This window comes from Indicator indicator, unplaced genomic scaffold, assembly GCF_027791375.1.
Source record: "Indicator indicator isolate 239-I01 unplaced genomic scaffold, UM_Iind_1.1 iindUn_scaffold_112, whole genome shotgun sequence".
Taxonomy (NCBI): Eukaryota; Metazoa; Chordata; class Aves; order Piciformes; family Indicatoridae; genus Indicator; species Indicator indicator.
In genome coordinates this window covers 12,810-36,319 of record NW_026539223.1, presented here as the reverse complement: position 1 = coordinate 36,319, position 23,510 = coordinate 12,810, and the positions used below count along the sequence as shown (strand labels likewise).

At 52.8% G+C, this 23,510-nt stretch overlaps 1 protein-coding gene across 1 annotated transcript; it reads left to right on the top strand.

Moving 5' to 3' along the window:
- The first annotated feature begins 894 nt into the window (after positions 1–894).
- Positions 895–23,464, top strand: LOC128980326 (methanethiol oxidase-like). The gene is made up of 12 exons (XM_054398791.1): positions 895–898; positions 5,124–5,177; positions 6,126–6,238; positions 8,427–8,612; positions 9,671–9,791; positions 12,086–12,268; positions 12,381–12,559; positions 14,190–14,268; positions 19,872–19,993; positions 20,828–20,920; positions 22,218–22,336; positions 23,302–23,464. The coding sequence occupies exons 1-12, from the start codon at positions 895–897 to the stop codon at positions 23,462–23,464; spliced, it is 1,416 nt and encodes a 471-aa protein (XP_054254766.1).
- Positions 23,465–23,510: the final 46 nt, after the last annotated feature.

Here is a 23,510-nt window from a genome sequence, read left to right as displayed (position 1 = left end):
GGACAGAGCCTGGCCCCTTCTTCTTGCCCCCCACCGTTCAGCTAATTACAGACATTGATCAGGTCCCATCTGGGGCTGCTCTTCTCCAGACTAAATAACCCGAGGGCTCTCAGCCTTTCCCCATCAGATGTTCCAGTGCCTTCAGCATCCTCACAGCTTCTGTTGGATTCTCCAGTAGCTCCCTCCTCCTCTTGAACTGGGGAGCCCAGAACTGGCCCCAGGACTCCAGAGGTGGACTCGGCAGAGCAGAGGGGTAGCAGAATGTCACTTGCCCTGCTGGCCACACTCCTCTTAATGCCCCCAGCAGACCCTTGGAGCCTTCCTGGCCACCTTATTGTCCCATGGAGAACTTACTGTCCCCCAGGACTCCAAGGGTCTTCTCTATGGAGCTGCTTCCCAGAAGCTCATCCCCTAATCCGCTCCTCGTGCGATGGTCAGACACTGGTGGTCCCTGGTTCCTGGCGTATGGGGTTTAAACGTTGGAGGCTGCCAAACCTGCCCTGACCTGCCTGGGCTCCTGGAGACCTTAAAACCCTGCTGTGATGATACACCTGCCCAGGGTCAGGAGCTCAGCACAACTCTTCCCTTGGCTGGTGGGAAGCCGCAGGCTCGTTCTAGGGCAGTAACTAGCAGGGTTCAAAACACCCCGGGAAAGCTCCAGGATCCAAGCAGGAACAGGCGAAGGTGCAGCAGAGCAGGCTGCAGCCGCGCTCTGAAACTTGATTCCCGCCTGCGCTGGAACCTCCTCCTGTGCTGGAACCTCCCCCTCGGCAAGAGCCTCCCTGGCCCTGCACACCGCCCAACGCCGCTGGGGCTGACTCTGGCCGGGCACTTAGCTTCTCCCAGCTCCTCTGCAAGAAGCTCTGCTTCCTCCTCTTCCACCTCCGATCCGCCATGGGTAAGAGATCCACGGGCGGATCCAGAGGGATCTGCTGCCTTAGGGAACCAGCCGGCAGGGACCAGGGTGGTTGTTAGTGGAGTGGGCTGGTGGGGAGGGACGTGGAACGGAAGTTCAGCTTGGCCCCTGGTGTCCCATTGCTAGCTGTGCTTTGAAATACTGAATGGCAGCAGTAAACGCCGTCTATGTCCTTAAATGCCACTTTTTTGCCATTAAATGCCTCTTTTTGCTATTAATACCACTCTGTTTTTTGCCATCAAATGTCAGTTTTTTTGCAAATGCCACTTTTTTGCCTTTAAATGCCATTTTTTCATCCTTTAGTAACTGAAAGAAGAATTTAGACTCACTGTTTTGTTTGGTTGGGAACCTGGATGGTGCTTGGGAAGGTCTCCAAGAACTGGGCAGCAGAACTGAATAACAGAATTCAGAAAATTTCTGGTTATATTTTTTGTTGTGCCAGCCCCTGGGTGTTGCTGTGGATGTTCAATTTTGGATACAAGGGAAGGAAGTGGAGGGGACTGAAGGAGATGGCTTCTAGTGATAGGATAAGGGGAAGGACTTTGTGCTGGGAGAGGGGAGATTGAGACTGGAGATGAGGAAGAAATTCTTTGAGGGGGGGAGGCCTTGGAACAGGTTGCCAAAGGAGGTTGTGGATGCCTCCTCCCTGGAGGTGTTCAAGGCCAGGTTGGATTAGGCCCCAAAGCTCATCGAGTTCCAACTTCTTGCCATGGGCAGGGACACCCCCCACCAGCCCAGGTTGCTCAAGGCCTCCAACAAACCCTGCATTTAGATTTGTGACCTGGGATGGTGACAGTTCTGTCACACTCTGTGCAGGTCACCTGGATCTGGAGAACAGGGGTGGGGAGGAGCAGCTGAGGGACCTGGGGGTTTAGTCTGGAGAAGAGGAGGCTGAGGGGAAGCCTCATTGCTCTCTATAGCTCCCTGAAAGGAAGCTGGAGCCAAGTGGGGATTGGGTAGGGACAGGACAAGAGAAGATGACCTCAGGTTGCCCCCAGGGAGGTTTAGGTTGGCCATTAGAAGAAAACTCTTCACTTAAAGGGTTCTCAAAGACTGGCACAGGCTGCCCAGGGAGGCTGTTGAATCCCCATCCCTGGAGGGGTTTCAAAGCCACAGAGATGTGATGCTGTTGGTCATGGGTTAGCCCCAGCCTTGGCAGAGCTAGAGATTGATTGGACCAGATGATTTGAAAGGGCTTTTCCAACCAATCATTTCAGGATTCTCTTTTAGCTATCAGAATCCCATCCTCAGTTTACCTGAATGCTTGGTGGGCTCAGATGCAGGATATGAGCAGGTCTGGATGCACTAAGCATAGAAGGCCAGGCTGAGAAAGTTGGGGCTGTTCAGTCTGGAGAAGAAAAGGCACCAGGGAGACCTTAAAACAGCCCTCCAGAAGTCGAAGGGGCTCCAGGATAGCTGAGGAGGGACTGTTCGGAAGGGCTTGGAGTGACAGAACAAGGGACAATGGTTTGGAACTAGAGCAGGGGGCATTTAGGTTGGACATTAGGAGAAGTTCTGTACAACAAGGGTGGTGAAACAGTTAGAGAAAGGTGGAACTGGATGACCTTGAAGTCCTTTTCCAACCAAACCAATTCCATGATTCTAAAGCTTCAAGCAGGCTGCTGGTGCTGGGTTGGTGTCAGCAAGGTGCTCTTGACAGTGTGGAGGATCAGCTCTGGGGCTTCTCCTCCCAAAGCTCATTAAAAGCTGCTTGCATGGCTTGGTACTTAAAAGAGTTGTTCTCCTGCTTTGGCTATGGTTGGTCATGGATATGGCATAGCTGGGACACCTCCCTCCCCCGCCCTATTTGTGCCTCTTTCAGCAATTTGCTGGGATCCTTCCACAACCCTCCCTGCATTGTTAGGATTTAAGCAGCCCAGGCCCACACCTTAACTTCAGAGAACTTGCTGCTCTACAAAAAGTCAAGCTTGGCCCAGATTTGCTCTAGCTCAATTGAAGTTCTCAGCAGAGCTGCATCATTTATTGTCACATTTCTCCTCAACAGCCTCTCTAAAGAGCCTTGCGTCTGTTCCTAGCTTGTCTGACAAGACAAGCCAATTCTGGCCAAGAATTCCAATTTCATAGATTTATGGAGTGGGCTGGAAGGGACCACAAAGATCATTCAGTTCCAATCTCCCTGCCATGGGCAGTGACATGAGGAGAAACTTCTCTGGTATGAGGGTATAGCCTGAGCTTTCTGGAGAGCTCCTGGCTGGAGCTGAAGGCAGCAGAATTTACACACACACACACTCTCACACTCCATTTGCTTATTTTTAAGTAACTTTATCAGGTTTACAGAAATTAGACAATCCTGGAGAGTCCAAACTTGTACCTCAAGGTTCCATAAATTCATAGAATGCGTTGAGTTGGAAGGGATCTCAAAACTCATCCAGTTCCAACCCCCTGCCATGGACAGGGACACCTCCCACCAGCCCAGGTTGCTCAAGGCCTCATCCAGCCTGGCCTTGAACACCTCCAGGCAGGAGGCAACCACAACCTTCCTGGGCAGCCTATTCCAGAGTCTTCCCAACCTGGTACTGAAGAACTTCTTCCTCAGCTCCAGTCTAACCCTGCTCTCCCTCAGCTCCAAACCATTACCCCTTGTCCTGTCTCCAGACACCCTCAGGAAAAGTCCCTCTGCCTTCAGGATCCTGCGGGATCCCTTCAGCTATTGGGGGGCAGTTCTTAGGTCTTCCTGTAGTCTTTTCCAGGCTGAACACCCCCAGCTCCCTCAGGCTGTCCTCATAGCAGAGGTGCTCCAGTCCTTGGTTCATCTTTGTGGCCTTCTCTGGACTCAGTCCAGCAGCTCTGTGTCCTTGTCATGCTGGGGACACCAGAACTGAAGACAGCATTGGAGGTGAGGTTTGAGCAGAGCAGAGCTAAGTGGCAGAATCCCCTCTTTTGCCCTGCTGCCCACATTGCTCTTGATGCGGCCCAGAAGCAGTGACATGAAGGTGTCTGAGCACAGATTCTGAATGTGGCAGTGTAAAGGTTGTTGTGAACTAGTTGCTACAAGATGGTGCAAATCCCAGCTTGATGACAAACCCCTCAGGTTGTGTTTACAAGCTAGCTTGGCACAGCCTGGCCTCATCAGCAGGTGTCTACAGGCAGGTGGAGAACAAAAGAGGGCTGGAACAAGATCAGAGAGAAAGGAGGAAAAAATGTGTGTGAAGAATGAAAAAGGAACATTCATCATAGAATCATGGAATGGTGGGGCTGGAAGGGACCTCTGGAGATCATCCAGTTCAACCCCCTGCCAAAGCAGGGGAACCCAGGGCAGGTCACACAGGAACACATCCAGGTGGGGTTGGAAACTCTCCACACAAGGAGACAAAGGCCTGGAGTGATGTAACAAGGGCTGATGGATTTAAGCTTCGTGGCTCTTCTCTGGCCCTGCTCCAGCCCTCAATGTCCTTCTGGCAGTGAAGAGCCCAAAGCCTGACCCCAGGATTCCAGCTGTGGCCTCCCCAGTGCCCAACCCAGGGGGACAATCCTTGCCCTGCTCCTGCTGCCCACACCATTGCTGCTCCAGGCCAGGCTGCCAGTGGCCTTCTTGGCCACCTGGACACTTGCTAGCTCATCTCTAGCTGCAGGCACCCAGCACCTCCAGGTTTTGGAGAGTTTTGCTTGAGTGTTGTCACCATTTTGCTGTCTCCTTCCTTTGGTGGCCTCTCCTGTCCTGTTTTCCAGGTTTTTCTGGGAGGCATTGTCACTTTCTCTGGGAGGGATCAGAGATGTTGTTAAAGTGGAGGGCACGTTGGGAGGATGAAGCAGATCTGGGCAGGATGTGACTCCCTCCTTGCTCAGTAAGGGCTGCCCCCAGTCCAGGGACCCTTCTCCAAGTGGGGTCCACCCCAAGGGCAGGATGAAGGCTGAATCTCCAGTGATGGACTTGGCAGTGCTGGGTTAATGGTTGGACTCATGATTTAGGGTCCTGCTCAACCTAAATGATGAGGCTTGGCCTGAATGACCTTTAAAGGTCCCTTCCAACCCAACCCATTCCAGGATCTCCCATTCCTCCCAGCAGGTTTATTTTCAGCAGCTCAAGGAACCTCAGCACTGAGGGGAGTCAGCAAGACTTTGGGGTGCTTGGCAGGATGAAGATGGAGTCGAAGAGTTGAATGCAAACCCAAACTACATCTGGGGAAGGGGTGTGGGGGGGCGTGTCTGGAGAGCTAAAGAATTTTCTGTTTTCTCCTCCAATCAGCAAAATGTGGAGCCTGTGGCCCAGGATATGCAACTCCTCTGGATGCCATGAAAGGCAAGTACTGGGATGTCTTCTCTAAAGCCATCAGCAAAGGATGGTCTCAAGTTCAAAGGTGAAGGCTGTGTAAATGCCTTCTGGAGTGGCTCATTGATTAGCAAGGCCAAGGAGACTTCAAAGATCAGAAGAGTTTGGTTCCTTTGGCAGCCAAGCTCTGGGCAGAGCCTTTGAGCTCTTACCCTGAGTCCACCAACACAAAGTGGGCTGAAGTTTGAAACTGCTGCCACACCACAACTTCTGGTTTCCTGTGCTGCAAAGAATTTATTTGCCTTAAAAATACTGGGACAAGCGTTTGACCTAAACCATCCTCCAGTTGGGATGGAGACCTTTAGACACAGCCCTCAGATTCTCCCATAACCACAATGCCTGTTAGGACACCAGAGGGGGAAAGAGGGAGAGAGGGTTGTAAGTGTGACACAAAGTCAGTGCAAGGTTCTCATCCACCTGCAGCTGTAGGAAGGGATCTCCTCCTCTTCCCAGAAAGCATCTGTTCTTCCCAGCAATATCTGGCTAAATCCTGAACCTCACCAGAGCTCCTGAGGCATTCTGCTGGAGCCGTTCATGGGGTCAGAACTTCTCTGTGAGTCCTTGGAAAGCCTCAGCCTGTACTGAGTAGGCTTTTGGCAGAGGTGGACTGAACCACTTGGACCACCAGGAAAGGGAGAAGCTGGCTGTGGTCTCCTGGGTGGCAGGGTGGTCACCAGCACTACCCTGCTCCAGGAAAAGAGCCCAGAACAGCGCCAGAGGCTCCTACCTTAGGTGGGCACAGGGCTGGAAAAGGGTTGCTCCAGTCACTCCTGGTGTTTCTCTGTATTATGGGGAGTGTTGAAGAATCCTCAATTTAGAGAGGAAAAGGTTAAATCCAGGAAAAATTGTCTCCAAGTTGGGCACAGCTTGTTGGAAAATGGTTTCTTGGCTTCGTTAACAAGAGTTCTGCCTTGCAAGGGCCCCGTGAGGAGATTGTTTACGTGCCCTGCATCTACAGGAATACTGGCAAGGACAAGCCTGACTACCTGGCCACTGTGGATGTGGACCCCAAATCCCCAAGCTACTGTCAGGTAGAGTGGCCCCCAGGCTGGGGTGGGATATATGGGGTCACATCATCAGTTTTGGGTAGAATCGTGGAGCTGAGCAATGTTTGCAAATAGCTGAAGGGTGGTGGGGGGCAAAAGGAAAGGGCCAAGCTCTGTCCGGTGGTGTCCTGTGATAGGACAGGGGGCAAGGGGCACAAAGTGGAGCCCAGGAGGTTCCAGCTGAGCAGGAGGAGAAATTTGTTTGGTGTGAGGGTGCTGGAAGCCTGGAACAGGCTGCCCAGAGAGGTTGTGGAGTCTCCTCATGTAGAGAACTTCCAACCCCATCTGGATGTGTTCCTGTGTGACCTGCCCGGGGTGCCCCTGCTCTGGCAGGGGGCTTGGACTGGATGATCTCCAGAGGTGCCTTCCAGCCCCACCATTCTTTGGTGTGAGGGTGCAGCCTGAGCTTTCTGGAGAGCTCCTGGCTGGAGCTGAAGGCAGCAGAACCGCAGCCCCTCCCCAGGTTGGTTATTAATTCATCAGGTTTACAGAAATTTGAGAGCCCAAACTTGTGTCTCAAGGTTTCATAAATTCATAGAATGGATTGGAAGGGATCTTTGAAGCTCATCCAGTTTCAACCCCCTGCCATGGGCAGGGACACCTCCCACCAGCCCAGGTTGCTCAAGGCGTCATTCAGCCTGGCCTGAAACACCTCCAGGGAGGGGGCAGCCGCAGCCTCCCTGGGTAACCTGTTCCAGGGTCTCCCCACCCTCACTGGAAGGAATTTCTTCCTCATCTCCAGTCTCAACCTGACCAGGTTTGGGTTCAGCCACCAGCACACCACACTGAACAAAGGCTCTGCAGGCACCATGTCCAACCTTCTTTCACTTCCCAGCTGCAGCTCTATCTCAACCTGGATCTGCTTTCTGAATAACAAACAGTCACCTTCCTTCTGCTCCTTTTTAATTCATGCTCTGACATTCAGACCTGCTCCTTGGCCTTGGGGAAAAGCTACCCCAACCTGAACCTTCAGCCTGCCTCTGGAAACAAGGCTGGTGAGCAGGGATTGTCTCCCTGTGCTGGGTACTGGGGAGGCCAGAACTGGAATCCTGGGGCCAGGTGTTGTGGTTTAAGCTTTCCCAGAGTCCAAAAGCCCTAATGGAACAAACTTTGATTGCCTCCCCTCTCCCCTTTTTCCTGGTAGGGGAAAGCAAATTAGGCAGGAGAAAAAGGAGGTAAAATCATGAAAGAAACAGTCTTGAAATGATTTGGAAGTAAAAAGGTAAGTTTAACAAAATATAAGAGGCATTTGAGTAAAAGGAAGGTTACAAAGGTATAAGGAAAAAAAGTAAATAAAAATATACACAAAACCAGTCACAGCTGGCAAAGGATTCTGTAGATGCAAATGTGGACTCTCTTTAGATACAGTCCTTAGGAGTTTGGATGCAGCATGGAGCAGGCCTCACCACATGGTAACAGCAATAGCAGGGAGCAGCAGGAGCAGCCTCTCAGGCAGAGGAGGAGCAGGAACAAGAGAAGGGACAGGAAAATGACTTTCCTTAAATAGGTTTGGTGGACAGGAAGGGGGAGTGGAATAGACTTTGACCTGGGGACCCTTCCCCCTGGGAGGGGAGACTAAGTCTCTCTGCCCACCTGGGTCAGGTTTCTTTGTCCACCTGGGGAGTAGGTTCTTTTCAGCTCCACGCCCGTCCGGGGCTGTCTGTAACCTGACACATCAGGTTTGGGCTCCTCACTGCTAGAAGGACATTGAGGGCTGGAGCAGGGTCATAAAAGGGCAATAAAGCTGAAGAAGGGTCTGGAGAACAGGACTGGGGAGGAGCAGCTGAGGAAGCTGGGGATGTTGAGGCTGGAGAAGAGGAGGATGAGGGGAGATCTCATTGTTCTCTACAGCTCCCTGAGAGAAGGCTGGAGCCAGGTGTGGGGTTGGGCTCTTCTGCCAAAGAACAAGGGACAAGGGAAGAGGAAATGGCTTGAGGTTGCCCCAGGGGAGGTTCAGGTTGGCCATGAGGAGCAATTTGTGTCCTGCAAGAGTGGTCAGGGCCTGGCACAGGCTGCCCAAGGAGGCGGTGGAGTTCCCATCCCCGGAGCTGTTCCAGAAACCTGTGTGGCCATGGCATCTGGGGCCATGGTTTGGTGGCCATAGTGTTGTTGGGTTAATGTTGGACTGGATGCCCTTGGAGGGGTTTGTGATTCTGTGATTCTGGCTCTGCAGGTGATTCATCGCCTGCCCATGCCCAGCCTGAGGGATGAGCTCCACCACTCTGGGTGGAACTCCTGCAGCAGCTGCTTTGGGGATGCCACAAAGAAGAGGAACCGACTGATCCTGCCCAGTCTCATCTCCTCCCGCATCTACGTGGTAGATGTAGGGACAGACTCACGAGCTCCCAAACTCCATAAGGTCTGTTGGAGAACAGCTCCATGGAGAAGGATTTGTGAGTCCTAGTGGACAACAGAGTGACCATGAGCCAGCAAGGGGACCTTGTGGTCAAGAAAGCCCCAAGAGTCTCCTGGGTGCATCAAGAAGAGTGTGGCCAGCAGGGCAGAGAGGTTCTGCTGCCCCTCTGCTCTGCCCTGGGGAGGACACCTCTGGAATGCTGGGGCCACTGCTGGGCTCCACAGTTCAAGAGGTACAGGGAACTGCTGGAGAGGGCACAGCAAAGGGCTTTGAAGATGCTGGTGGGACTGGAACATCTCTGCGATGAGGACAAGCTGAGGGACTTGGGGCTTTGGAGCCTGCAGAAGAGCATCCTGAGTGGGATCTGATCAATGCTGATCAATACTGCAAGGGTAGGGGGCAGGAGGATGGGACCAGTGGTGCCCAGTGCTAGGACAAGGGGCCATGGGCACAAACTGGACCATCAGAAGCTCCACCTGGACATGAGGAGGAACTTCTGGAACTGAAGGGTGGTGGAGGCCTGGAGCAGAACTGCCCAGGGAAGTGGTGTAGTCTCCATCTCTGGAGATTCTATGGCAAGAGGTTTGGAGTAGATGATCCCTAAGGTCCATTCTATGGTCCAGCTCCCTGCCATGGGCAGGAACACCTCCTACCAGCCCAAGTTGCTCAAGTCCTCATCTAGCCTGGCCCTGAACACCTCCAGGGAGGGGGCAGCCACAGCCTCCCTGGGCAACCTCTTCCAAGGTCTCCCCATGCTCACTCTCAAGAATTTCTTCCTCCAGTCAGGGTCTTCCTGCTGCATGATTCAGGATGAGTTTAACCTCCCCAGCTCTTGCTGTTTATGTTGTTGAGGAGAACGAATCAATGTCATGGATGCCCCAGAGGGCAGAGGAGAAACCAGGAGGTGGCAGGGACTCCAACCCCAAAGCACCAAAGGCTTCCCCCTCACATATGAACCCTTACTGTTCCTCCCTCACTCTGAAAGCTGAACTCTAAGGCTGGAGCTGGTGTCCTGCAATGGTCAGGGAAGCTGACAGCCACTCTCTCTGTCCTCATTTCAGATTGTTGAGCCAATGGAGTTGTTCTGGAAGGGGAACGTGGCAAATCCTCACACTTCTCACTGTCTGGGCAGCGGTGACATCCTAATCAGCTGCTTGGGAGACCCTGCTGGCAATGGAAAAGGTATTTATCACCCCTTGCTACTTCAGAAAGGGACTTGTGGTATGGAAGAGTCCTGCTCCCAAAGCTAGAGGACTTCTGAAGACCTCCCAGTTCCTCTGAGCACTCCAAGCAAGCCCAGCAGCCCTTTAGCTAACAGCAGAAGCCACCAGCTGTGGTCCCTGATCTGCCACAGCAGCTCAGGGCTGCTGTGGAGGAAACTCTTGGGGCCTGGGAATGAGTTCAGCTGCCATGGCTCACTGAAGACAGCCAACCCCAGGGATTAGGAGTGAGAAACCATCACCATGGGCTGGCAGTGCCCTCATGCAGCCCAGAAGGCAGCTGTGTGCATCCAGAGCAGTGTGAACAGCAGGGCAAGAGAGGGGATTCTGCCCCCAGACTCTACTCTACCCCACCTCCAATCCTACCTGCAGGTCTGGTGTCCCCAGCAGAAGGACACAGAGCTGTTGGAATGAGTCCAGAGAAAGGCCACAAAGATGCTCCAAGGGCTGGAGCACCTCTGTTATGAGGACAGGCTGAAGGAGCTGACGCTGTTCAGCCTGGAGAAGACAAGTCTCCAGGGGGACCTTAGAGCTGCCTTCCAGTACCTGAAGGGTTTCTGCAAGAAGGCTGCAGAGGGACTTTTCCTGAGAGTGTCTGGAAGACAGGACAAGGGGGAGTGGTTTGAAGCTGAGGGAGAACAGGATTAGACTGAAGCTGAGGGAAAAGTTCTTCAGTACCAGGGTGGGGAGACTCAAGAATGGGTTGCCCAGGGAGGTTGTGAATGCCTCCCCATGGAGGTGTTGAAGGCCAGGCTGGATGAGTCCTTGAGCAACTTGGATTGGTGTTGCAACTGGACTATCTCTGAGGTCCCTTCCAACCCGAGCCATTCCATGAACATTCCACTGGGGTGCCTTCAGCACAAAGCAAGGAAGACCTGCAGCCTGTAGCAGCTCAGTGCTTGTGACTTGGCCAGGAGAAATTCTGGTGCCAACCTGAAGTCCTCTTTGCCTCATTGTCTGATGGAAATGAAACCTCTTGAGCTAGTTTAGATTCTGTCTCCTGCTTAAAGCTCAGGAAGGCTTCCAGACTGTAAATCTTGTTGCCTATTCAGGTGTGAACCACCTGACACCCACAGAGAAATCTGAGCTATCAGAGGAAGCCTTTCAGGTGATGGGTGGAGAACCCTGCTCCTGTTTCTCTGCTGGCTGTGAGCAAACACAGCCCTGGACAGATGCAATCAAGGCTACTGGTGGCAAGCAAAGAAAACCAGAGGTGAATCCTCCAGGATCTTCTCTAAGTTGAATGGATTTATGGCACTGCCCTGAGTGGAAACAGAGCACAATGATGCTTAAAAAATCCATGACAGTGCCCTAAAAGTACCCTGCAGAGCTGGGGCAAGGGGAACCTCCTGAGGTTCAACTGGGATAGGTGTGGAGTCATGCACCTGGGGAGGAACAACCCCAGACACCAGTGCAGGTTAGGGGGTGACTTGCTGGGAAGCAGCTCCATGGAGAGGGATCTTGGAGTGCTGATGGACAATAAATTCTCCTTGGGGCAGCAAGGTGCCCAGGTGGCCAAGAAGGACCCGGGGGCATCCTAGGGGCATTCAGAAGAGTGTGGCCAGCAGGGCAAGGGAGGTTCTGCTGCCCCTCTGCTCTGCCCTGGGGAGGCCACCTCTGGAGTGCCTGGGGCCAGGGCTGGGCTCCCCAGTTGCAGAGAGATTGGGAGCTACTGGAGGAAGCCCAGTGGAGGCTGGGAAGATGCTGAGGGGCCTGGAGCAGCTCTGTGAGGGGCAAAGGCTGAGAGGCCTGAGGCTGAGAGCCTGGAGAAGAGCAGCCGCGGGGGGGTACCTGTTTGATGCCCAGCAAGAGCTCAAGGGGCTGTGGGGGGCAAGAGCCTGGGATCTTTTCGGTGGTGCTCAGGGCCAGGCCAAGGGGCAAGGGGCACAAAGCGGAGCCCAGGAAGTTGGAGCTGAGCAGGAGGAGAAAGTTGTTTGGTGTGAGGGTGCTGGAGGCCTGGAGAAGGCTGCCCAGAGAGGTTGTGGAGTCTCCTTGTGTGGAGAGCTTCCAACCTGCCCTGGACATTGTGCTGCTGAGCAAGCTGCTGTGGGTGCCCTGCTGGAGCAGGGAAGCTGCGGGAGACGATCTCCAGAGATCCCTTCCCACCTCTACCATTCACTAATCCTGACCTTTTCCTCAAGCACAGAGCTGCCTTTTGCAGCCTGTTTTGAATCTAAACCTTTATTCTTTATTTTATTTAAAGCTGTGAATCTCTCTAGAGTGGCTTCAAACATCTCTCTTTGCTTTCTCTACCAGCTGGCTTCATCCTGCTGGATGGGGAAACCTTTGAGGTGAAAGGGAACTGGGAGAAAGGGGAAAAGATGCCCAACCTGGGCTATGACTTCTGGTATCAACCCCGCCACAACGTCCTGCTGAGCACTGAGTGGGGACCCCCAAAAGTCTTGGCAGATGGCTTCAACCCAGCTGATGTTGAGAGAGGTGAGGGAGGATTTAGTTGTACTCTTCCAAAGGAGAAATATTGTGAGTATTTTTTTCTTTGGGGTTAGAATTGCCTTTTCTGGCCTTATTTTTACTTGCCCTGCTCTGTTAGGGCACTATGGCCGCTACATCAATGTGTGGGACTGGAGCACCCACAGGTTCATCCAGGCAGTGGACGTGGGGAAGGGCTCCATACCTCTGGAAATTCGCTTCCTCCACAACCCAGATGCTGCAGAAGGCTTTGTTGGGTGTGCTCTGAGTGGAGCTGTGCAGCGCTTCTACAAGACAGAGGTGAGTGAGGGTGAGGAGACCCTGGAAGAGGTTGCCCAGGGAGGTGGCTGCCCCATAAGGCCAGGCTGGATGAGGCCTTGAGCAACCTGGGCTGGTGGGAGGTGTCCCTGCCCATGGCAGGGGGTTGGAATTGGATGAACTTTGAGATCACTTCCAACCCAAACCATTCTGTGAAAGAGGAAAAGAGGAGAAGAGGAGAAAGAAGGAATGTTTCTGTCAGTGGTTAGGAACATTGGAGACCATGTGAACATGAGACGTCATCCACACTTGTGTTGAGGAAAGGGCTGCAGGTTAGACTCAGAGGTTGCTTCTCCTCCCTAAGCTGTCAGGTGGGGAAACAGGTCCCCAGTACCAGGGGGTGCCAGGAAGAGCTGGCGACACAGGAGGGAGGGAAGGTGATGGGGCCGTGGACAGAGTCAGTGAAGCTGTTTGCAGGACCCCAAGTTGCAGGAGATCAGCAGTCACAGAGACTTGTTGAGGTGGTGGTGTGGAGAATCATCATGTACAGCCTCGGTGGAGGTACCATCCTCACCTCTGCCAACTCTCCTACAGTGTGCACAGCACCCTGGTGCAGGACCTGGCCAACCCCCTGCACTCTTTGCCTCTCCTTCCTCTACCCAATAACCACAGTCATGAAGCTTGGAGAAGCCCTCTATAATCATCCAGTCCAACCACCAACCCAACACCACGAAGCCATGTTCCCAACTGCCAAAAGAGGATCAGGGATTGGAGCAGGGGGGGATAAAGGCTGAGGAGGAGATGGTGAGCATCACTGTAACAGTGTGAGAGCTGAAATCCCCATCCCACAACAACAATAACCAGGCTGGCTCAGTCTGGAAGCAAGTGAAAGCTGTATTTACAAGCAAAACTATGATGAAATGCAATGAATCTGTACAAATAGACACTGTTCACAACATTTACAAATATGTACAATCAACAGAAAAGCACAACCAAGCCCCCTTCACTTCCCCCAAGGGGCCTTCCCTGAGGGACCTACCTCCCAGCCAGAAGGAATACCCCCAGGCCCCTCTGGCAGAAGGCAGAGAGTCAAGAAGCAGAGAGGCTGTTAGACTTAGCTTGTCAAGGTCAGTATGTTACCTTCAGCCAGGAAAGAAGAAGCAGGCAGACAGAAGCCCAGCAATCTGAGTCCCAGACTGCCCAACTCCACAACCTTGTTTTGAGTAGAGATTCTTAAACATTTATCTCTCTCCAATGAAAGTGTTTAGAATAAGCATTAATTTGCTTTCTCACACCCATTCTTATTTACATTCTTTCACTTTCTCTGCTCGAACTTTGTGAAGAAAAATTAAAAATACAGTCTTAAAACCATCACAATCACCATGCTGCTGTGGAAGTGAGGTGAGCCTGGGGCCTCCATTGCCAGGGCTTGTTGTGGGAATCAGGATCACGGAATTGTTTCTGTTGGATTCTCAAAGAGAATCCAGTCCAACATCAACCGAACACCACCATGGCCACCAAACCATGGCCCCAGTGCCGTGTATACCTGATTTGAACAGCTCCAGGGATGGGGACTCCACCACCTCCTTGGGCAGGCTGTTCCAGTGCTTGACCACTGGCAGGACAGGAATTGTCCTTAATAACCCTGAGCTCTCTCCTGTGCCTCCTGCAGAAGGGAGACTGGGCAGCAGAGAAGGTGATTGAAGTACCCAGCAAGAAGGTGAAGGGCTGGCTGCTTCCTGACATGCCTGGTGAGTGTGTGGATCACCTTTGGGTGGTGTCTTCTCCAGTCCCTTGGTACAGGTGAACCTTCTGCAAGCTCTCACCAAAAGTGGCAAACACTGTGAAATACTCCCCTGGCTTGGCTCTTGTGAGGGTGCTGGAGGTAGAGGACCCGGGGTGGGGGGGGAGAGATCTGTTTCTTCTTTTAGGCACTATTTTACATCGTCCTCACTCTGCTGCTCTCTCTCTGCTGCCTCAGAGCTTCAGCTTGCTGCAGTTGTCCATTTTTATCCCTGCAAGCTTCCAGCAGGCACATCTCACACTTGGGTAATGTCCCCAAGGCTACCCCGTGGGGCTGCCTGCTCTGGGATCCTTGCTCTCTATTGCTGCTTTAGGCTCTGACTAGCTGTGGGGGTCTTGGTGGGGGTTTGGTGTTGTGGATATTCAGAGAAGCAGAGAATGGTGGGGTTGAAAGGGACCTCCAGAGATCATCCAGTCCAACCTCCCCGCAGCCAAAGCAGGACTACCCAGCACAGGTCACACAGGAACACATCCAGGTGGGTTTTGATCTCTGGAGAAGGAGACTCCACAACCTTTCTGGGCAGTCTGCTCCAGGGCTCCAGCACCCTCACACCAAACAAGTTTCTCCTCCTGCTCAGGTGGAACCTCCTGCGTTCCAGTTTGTGCCCATTGCTCCTTGTCTGATGTTGAGATGTGTCCCACCCCACAGCTGCTTGGAAGCTGTGTCAGAGAACCTCCAATTGTCTGTCTTCATGCCGGTAGACGACAGATTGCATCAGGTTGGAAGGGACCCTCAGGTCAACTTGTCCAAGCGGGACACCTCCAACTAGATCACAGAATCACAGCATGGCTGAGGTTGGAAGCACCTCAGAGATCACCTCCTCCAACCTCCCTGCCATGGGCAGGGACACTTCCCACCAGCCCGGGTTGCTCAAAGACTCATCCAGCCTGGCCTTGAATACATCCAGGGAGGAGGCAGCCACAACCTCTCTGGGCAACCTGTTCCAGAGTCTCCCTATCCTGGTACTGAAGAACTTCTTCCTCAGCTCCAGTCTAACCCTGATCTCCCTCAGCTCCAAACCATTCTTCCTTGCTCTGTCTCCAGACACCCTGATGAACAGTGCCTCTGCAGCCTTCCTGTAGGATCCCTTCAGGTACTGTCAGGCATCTCTAAGGTCCCCCTGGAGTCTTCTCCTCTCCAGGCTGAACACCCCCAGCTCCTTCAGGCTGTCCTCACAGCAGAGGTGCTCCAGCCCTTGGGCTCACTCCACCAGCTCTGTGTCCTCCTTCTGATGGGTTCACCAGAACTGGCTATTAAGATCAGAATACCCAGGGCAACATCAGGTTTGATGTTGATTTTGAACGTCTCCAGGGTTGGAGTCCCAACCACATCTCTGGGCCTCCTGTCCCAGTATCCCACCATTCCTACTGGGGCGAGCAGAGCTCCCTGTACTGCTTCCTCACTAAAGACCCTGAGGCAGAACCAGAGCTCCAGACAAACTCTTGGCCTCTGGAAGCTTCAAGTTCAAAATCTGCCCAAAAGGTCAAGCCCAAGTGGTTTGTTTTGAATATTCAGTTTTCTGAGGGAGATAAGAATCACTCTACTTAAGTGTTTCATAATAACATTTTAATTAGGGGAGCATCACACAAATCAAAACCTTGAAGAAAGGCAGCCAGGACTTCACCTGGTAGCGCTCCCTGGAAACCTTAAAAAAGTGCCTTTGGAAGAGCTTTCAGCACCCAACCAAATCAAGGCAACCACATCAAGTCAGCATCCTGGAGGATTTGCCTTGGCCTGCAGGATGGAGCTGCTCAGCTTCTGCCTTACACCTCCCTGCAGCTCCTGGAAGTGGTGGTGGTGATGAAGACATCACCCAGCACATTGGATGCCTTCCTTGCTGTGATACTAGGCATGAAAAGCTGCTAAGAAGCCCTCTCCTGCAGGACACTGCAACAGGTTGCCCAGGGAGGTGGCTGAGGCTCTACCCCTGGAGATACTCAAGGTTCTGGGCAACCTGATCTAGTTGAATCCCTGCTAACTGCAGGAGGGTTGGATTGGATTTGGATGACCTTTGGAGGTCCCTTCCAACCTGCACCATTCTATGATTGCAGCATGTCCCAGCATCAGGAACGTTTGTGGTGGGAATCGTTGGCATGGAGTGGAACATCCTTGGGTTTCAGTGATGTCCAGGATAGGACAAGGGGCCATGGGTGCAGGCTGGAGCACAGGAGGTTCCACAGGAACATGAGGGATAACTTCTTCACTGTGAGGGTGCTGGAGGCCTGGAGCAGGCTGCCCAGAGAAGTTGTGGAGTCTCCTTGTGTGGAAAGCTTCCAACCCACCCTGGGCATTGTGCTGCTGGGCAAGCTGCTGTAGCAGGGAAGCTGCAGGAGATGATCTCCAGAGGTCACTTCCCACCCTACCATTCTGTTGTTCTGAGCTCTCATAGAGTTTGGTTTCTTGCTGTTAAAGCATGGGAAGAAAGGGAGAAAATAAGAACACATCTCTGAGGAGGCTGTGTGGTCCCTGGAGAGGTGGAGAGAAGTGGCCATTCAGGGGAACAACTTGGGCAGAAGTTGGTTGGTCCATTAACTTCTGTCCTGAGGGGTGCACTGGGCATCAGCAAGAAATTCTTGGGGAGACACTGGAACAGGTTACCCAGGGAGGTTGTGGATGCTTCCTCCTTGGAGGTGTTCCAGGCTGAGTTGGAGGAGGGCTTGAGCAGCCTGGGCTAGTGCGAGGTGTCCCTGCCCATGGCAGGGGGTTGGAGCTGGATGATCTTGAAGGTCCCTTCCAACCCATTCCGGGATTCTGTGTCCTCAGGTTTCGTTCTGTCCTTCAGCACTGATGGTCAGCATGGCCATGAGGGCTTCACAGGAGTCAGCTGGGACTTGTCCCTGGAAAAGCCAAGCCCAGGAGGTCCATGGGACCTGCTGACACCTGGGTGGGTCCTCAATGCACCTTCACTTGGGTTCTTGGCTTGGAAAATCAGGTGAAGATGCAAATTCTTTTTGGAAGATGTGAATAAAGCTTTAACTTGGGCTTTGTGAAGGCTTGGGGGCATCTCTCAGGCTTAGGGAACTGTCATTCATAGTGACCTGACTGCTGGTTGTCCTGTGGTGCCCACAGTGTAGATGTTATCTTCATCTGGAGGCCTCCAGAGAAAGGAGCTCAAGTCTACACTGGGAGTAAAGTAGGAGTGGAGGGTCCTGGGTCCTCTGCTCTAAGAACTCCCCACACTTGACCCAAGCAAGGCTGAGGAATTCCTCCTGCACTTCTGCCAGGGCAGGGGGGTGGAACTGGATCATCTTGAAGGTCCCTTCCAACCCAAACCATTCTCTGAGTCTATGTAAGGAACAGGTTGCCCAGGGAGGTGGTGGAGTCACCATACCTGGAGGTGTTCAAGAACCAAGTAGATGTGGCATTCTGGGACATGATCTGGGGATCATGGAGGTGGGCTAGATGACCTCAGAGGTCTTTCCCAACCTTCATGATTCTCTGATTTTCTCTGGGCTCTTCTTCTGAGGGTCTTCTCCTATTTTCCAGCTGAAGGGCAGCAGATTCATGGAATGGTTTGGGTTGGAAGGGACCCTCAAGATCATCCAGCTCCAACCACCATGGGCAGGGACACTTCCCACTAGCCCAGGTTGCTCATGGTCGTGGGGCCATGTTCATCCCTCTACAGGGCACATCGTGTTGGAGGGAGAGTGTGAGGAAGTCCTGGGCTGACAGTTTGTGGCCTTCCCTTGTGTTCCACCTCCATCCAACCCAAACTCAACTGTTCACCTCAGCAAGTCACCTGTGGTCATCAGCCCTGCCCTACCAGTGTGGCCTCCAGGCTGAGGAGTCCAGCCAGTAGGCAGAAGGTGCACCATGAGCAGTGGCCCGACAAACACCAATTTATTGATACTCATTAATTAGTGAAAACCCCTTAACAAGGGAAGCTCCTGGAGCTGCAGAGAGGTGCATCCTATCAAGTGAGTTTTGAAGAAGACTCTGAAGGAGTCATTAATTTCAGGTCACTACTGGAGTCAAGAGTGTGTGAAGACACCATCTGTGGCGTCTGCTTGATGTTAAACAACATCAGGCTGGGAGTAGAGCTGGGAATGTCCAAGCACAGATCTCTGGAAGATGCCTTCAGTGAGCCTGAAGCAGCTGTGAGCCTGAAGCTGTCACCTCAGACCCTGCTGTCCACAACTGCCTGGGGAGGAGAAAAGTCTCAGGACCTGCTTTGCACAGAGTCATGGAATGTATTGGGTTGGAAGGGACCTTCCAAGACACAGAGACCTGGGTTTGTTTAGTCTGGAGGAGAGAAGGTTGAGACTTGATCAGTGTCTACAAAAATTTGAGGGTGGCTGTCAGGAGGATAGGACCAGGCTCACTTCAGTGATACTCAAAGAGACAGGACAAGGGGCAAGGGGCACAAACTGGAACCCAAGAGCTTCCACCTCAACATGAGGACAAACCTGTTTGGTGTGAAGTTGCTGGAGTCCTGGAGCAGGCTGCCCAGAGAGATTGTGGAGTCTCCTTCTCTGGAAACTTCCAAGATCAATGTGGATGTGATCCATCTCGTGCTGGAGCCAGGTTAGTCTGGCTTACGAGCCACCAAGCAGGAGATGGCCAGACCTCTACTCCCACACAGCTCAGTGCTTGAAGTTGATTCCTCTTGGAGTTTGGGTCCTTCAGAAGAGATCCCAGTGTCCAGGAATAGTCCTGGGAGTGCTGGCAGAGCCTGAACCTCCTTTGGTTTTCCAAGGATCACAGAATCATAGAATTAGTTTGGTTGGAGAAGACCTCTAAGATCATCCAGTGCAACCATCAAGTCAACACCACCATGGCCCCAGGTGCCATTGCCACAGATTTCTTGAGCACCTTTCAGGGATGGGCACTCCACCTCCCTGGGCAGCTGTGGTAATTTAGGGCTATGCCTTTAAAAATTTTCACAGATTTTGAGCAGAAAGTAGTAAAAGTGTAAAAAGGAAAATAAGGATTGTTCTAAACAATTCTATTGGAAGGATATCTCCCATAACATTTGGTTCCCAAAACAATCTTTAGTTCAGTTCTATTTGTTCTTCTCTTCTTGATTCTTCGCTGGGAAGATTACTAACAAGCTTCTGCTGAACTTGACTGCATTGTTTTGACTGGTGTTAACCTATCCTGCTTCTTTCTCTCTTCCCTTTGTACAGGCGGGTTTGGGGGAGGCCGGGAAGGAGAAGCTGTAACAGTTTCCTCCCTGGTCTTTTGGCCAGGGGAGGTATCTGTGCTTTTTTGTTAATTGTAAATCCCTGTAAATATTGTCAATACTGTATATTTTTACATATTCATTGCATTCCATTGTAATTGTAGTTTTGCTTGTAAATACAGCACCACAGCGGCCTGTTCCAGTTTCAGACCACTCTTTCAGGACACAAATTGTTCCTCGTGGCCAACCTGAACCTCCCCTGGGGCAATCTCAGGCCATTTCCTCTCCTATTTGTCCAACCACTCTCTGAATGCTTTCTTCTGAGGCTCCTATGAGCAGAACTTTGACAGACATCAATCACCCTTGTGCTCTTGGCTGCTGCTGGTCCTAGCCATTTCCTGACTTTCCTGATGCCTCTTTCCTTGCAGGTCTCATCACTGACATTCTGATCTCCCTGGATGACAGGTTCCTGTACTTCAGCAACTGGCTGCATGGGGATGTCCGCCAGTATGACATCTCCGACACCCACAGACCCAGGCTGGTGGGACAGGTGAGACAGCAGCAGAGGACCTGCCACAGACCACAGCAGTGCAGGCTGCTGGTTTCCTTCTCTTTTGAGAGAAGAAAATCATAGAATGGTAGAATTGGTTGGGTTGGAGAAGTCCTCCAAGCTCATCCAGTCCAACATCGACCCAACACCACCATGGACACCAAGCCATGGCCCCAGGTGCCATGGCCACATGTTTCTTCAACACCCCCAGGGATAGGAACTCCACCACCTCCATGGGCAGCCTGTGCCAGTCCTTGACCACTCTTGCAGGACACAAATTATTCCTCATGGCCAACTTGAACTTCCTCTGAGGCAGCTTTAGTCCTCTCTTCTTCTCCTGCCCCTTGTTCCTTGGCAGAAGAGCCCAACCCCCACCTGGCTCCAGCCTCCTCTCAGAGAGTTGTAGAGAGCCATGAGGTCTCCCCTCAGTCTCCTCTTCTCCAGGCTGAACATCCTCAGCTCTCTCAGCTGCTCCTCCCCAGACCTGTTCTCCAGACCCTTCCCCACCTTCATTGCCCTTCTTTTGCCCTGCTGCAGCCCTCAATGTCCTTCTGGCAGTGAGGAGCCCAACTTTGACTGACCCCAGGATTGCAGCTGTGGCCTCCTCAATGCCCAGCCCAGGGGTTCAGTCCCTGCCCTGCTCCTGCTGGCCATGTTGTAGCTGCTCCAGGCCAGGTTGCTGGTGGCCTTATTGGCCACCTGGGCACCCCCTGGCTCATCTCCAGGTGCTGGCATCCAGCACCCCCAGGTTCTTGAGAGTTTTGTTTGTGCGTTGTCACCATCTTGCTGTCTCCTTCCTTTGGTGGCTTCACCTGCTCCATTCCTGTGTTCCAGGTGTTTCTGGGAGGCAGCATCACTAAAGATGGGGCTGTGACTGTGGTTGAGGACAAGGAGCTGCAGTGCCAGCCAGAGCCCTTTGTGATCCAAGTGAGTTTTCCTACCACACGTTCTCAGTACTCTCGTTATGACCCATGTGCCGTCCCCTCTTGCCCCTTGGTCAGTCCTACACCCTGTGCTGTTGTGTCTGAGCTGGATTGTGCTTCAGTTCAACAACCTGGGCAGGATGCTGGTGGCTCCTGGTGGTCTTCTGTGTTCCTGCTGGAATGGGACAAGCTGTTCAAGTGCCCTGAAGCCTGTGTCATGGTATCTTCCCAACTGCTGTCAGGCAGCTGACTCTGCACTCACCCCTCTGCCATCACTGTTGCTGGTGGTCTTCCAGCAGTGGATGGCTGAAGCCCTAAACCAGCTCATTCTGGTGTCTGACAAATGAAGGAGCATTAATTGTCCCTGCTCCTTCTTGTGTCTATTGATGTTCCCCACTGCCAAGGGAGGTACCTATGGTCATGGACTGAATACCGTCACAGCTAAGATCTATAGGCCACCACAAGCAGTTTCAGGAAGCTGTACTGGGTGCAGAGTGTGGCCCAGCTGCAGTAGAGGCTTCTTATTTGTCAGTGTGTTGGGCCACCCATCCCTTGACTGGTTTTTGACCTTTCCGGCCCAGTACAGCAGCAGGAACCCTTCAGGCCTTACTTCTGCCATGACTACTTCTGTCAGGTCATAGAGTCGTGGTTGGGTTGGAAAGGGCCTCAAAGCTCATCCAGTTCCAACTCCCTGCCATGAGCAAGGACACCTCCCACCAGCCCAGGTTGCTCAAGGCCTCATCCAGCCTGGCCTTGAACACCTCCAGGGAGACGGCAGCCACAACCTCCCTAGGCAGTCTGTTCCAGGATCTCCTCATCCTCACTCTCAAGAATTTCTTCCTCATCTCCAGGCTCAGTCTCCCCTCTCCCAGCTCAAAGTCATTGCTTCTCATCTTGGCACTCCCAGCCCTTGTCCAAAGTCCCTCCCCAGCTCTCATGGAGCCTCTTCAGCTACTGGAAGTTGCTCTAAGGTCTCCCTGAAGCCTTCTCTTCTCCAGGCTGAACAGCCCCAACCCTCCCAGCCTGTCCCCATAGGGGAGGTTCTCCAGCCACTCATCATCTTGGTGGCCTCCTCTTGCCTTTCTCCAGCAGCTCCAGGTCCTTCTTGTGCTGGGGACCCCAGCAGTGCTGCAGGTGGGGTCTGAGAAGAGCAGAGCAGAGAGGCAGAATCCCCTCCCTGCTCTTCCTGCTTTGGCTTCAACCCAGCACAGGGCTGGCTCTGGGCTCCTAGTTGCTATTGCCTTGCTGCTGAGTTTCTTTGGCAGCTCACCTGCAGCACCTTGTTCTCTGCTCAATTTGAGGGGAAGAAAGTTCCAGGTGGCCCTCAGATGATCCAGCTCAGCTTGGATGGGAAGAGGCTGTACGTGACCACCTCTCTCTACAGCGACTGGGACAAGCAGTTCTACCCAGATCTTGTCAAGTAAGAACCCTGTGGGCAACAGGGGTAGTGGGAGAAGAGAAGATGGAGCTAGAGATGTTCCTGCACCAGCTGGTGGGCAGAGTGAGGTTCACCAAGGAGCCTGGCTCCATCTCTAGGTGAGGGTGTTAGCAGGACTCTGCTCCTTCTTTGGAGACTTCCAAGACCCATCTGAATGTCTTCCTGTGTGACCTGCCCTAGGTGATCCTGCTTTGGCAGTGGGGTTGGACTGGATGGTCTTCAGAGGTCTCTTCCAGTCTCAACCATTCTGTGGTTCCACTCTGGAATGAAAGGAAGGAGAAGCTCTTGCAGACGGCCACAGAAGGGCTCAGTACAGCCTCTCTGTTCCTGTCTCAGTAGCATCAGCAGTTCAGGGCCCCTCATTCACAGAATCATGGAATTGGTTGGGTTGGAGAAGACATCCAAGGTCATCCAATCCAACATCAACCCAACACCACCATGGCCAGGTGCCATGGCCACAGGTTTCTTCAACACCTCCAGGGATGGAGACTCCACCACTGCCCTGGGCAGCCTGTGCCAGGACCTGACCACTCTTGCAGGACACAAATTGTTCCTCATGGCCAACCCAAACCTCCCCTGGGGCAACTTGAGGCCACTCCCTCTTGTCCTGTCCCTTGTTCCTTGGCAGAAGAGTCCAACCCACTCTGGCTCCAGCTCCAGGGAGCTGTAGAGAGCCATGAGGTCTCCCCTCAGCTTCCTCTTCTCCAGACCAAATACATCCAGGTCCTTCAGTTGTTCCTCCCGAGCCCCGTTCTCCAGACCCTTCCCCATTTCTGCCTGGAGCTTGCAGCTCTCCCTGAGGTGCTGCAGCTCCCTTTGGAGGCCTGCTGAGGACTATTTGGATGCTGGGATTCTTCCCATTTTCCAGCAAACCCTGCCCAGATCTGGAGGAGCACAGCAAGGAACACAAATCCTTCTCCCAAGCTCCATTTCCTTCTCTTTTCCAGGCAAGGCTCTGTTATGCTGCAGATTGATGTGGACTCCGACAGAGGTGGCTTGAAAGTGAATCCAAACTTCCTGGTGGATTTTGGGAAGGAACCTGATGGTCCTGTCCTGGCTCATGAGATTCGTTACCCTGGTGGAGACTGCACCTCTGACATCTGGCTCTAAGCCTTCCCTACAGCGCTCCTGAGCTTTTGTTCCTTTCTCTTGTTTT

Coding starts and splice junctions, on each gene's coding strand:
- LOC128980326 (XM_054398791.1), top strand. Junction 12,269..12,380: donor CCCAGCTGATGTTGAGAGAG/GTGAGGGAGGAT, acceptor CTGCTCTGTTAG/GGCACTATGGCCGCTACATC. Junction 19,994..20,827: donor GACCCAGGCTGGTGGGACAG/GTGAGACAGCAG, acceptor CCTGTGTTCCAG/GTGTTTCTGGGAGGCAGCAT.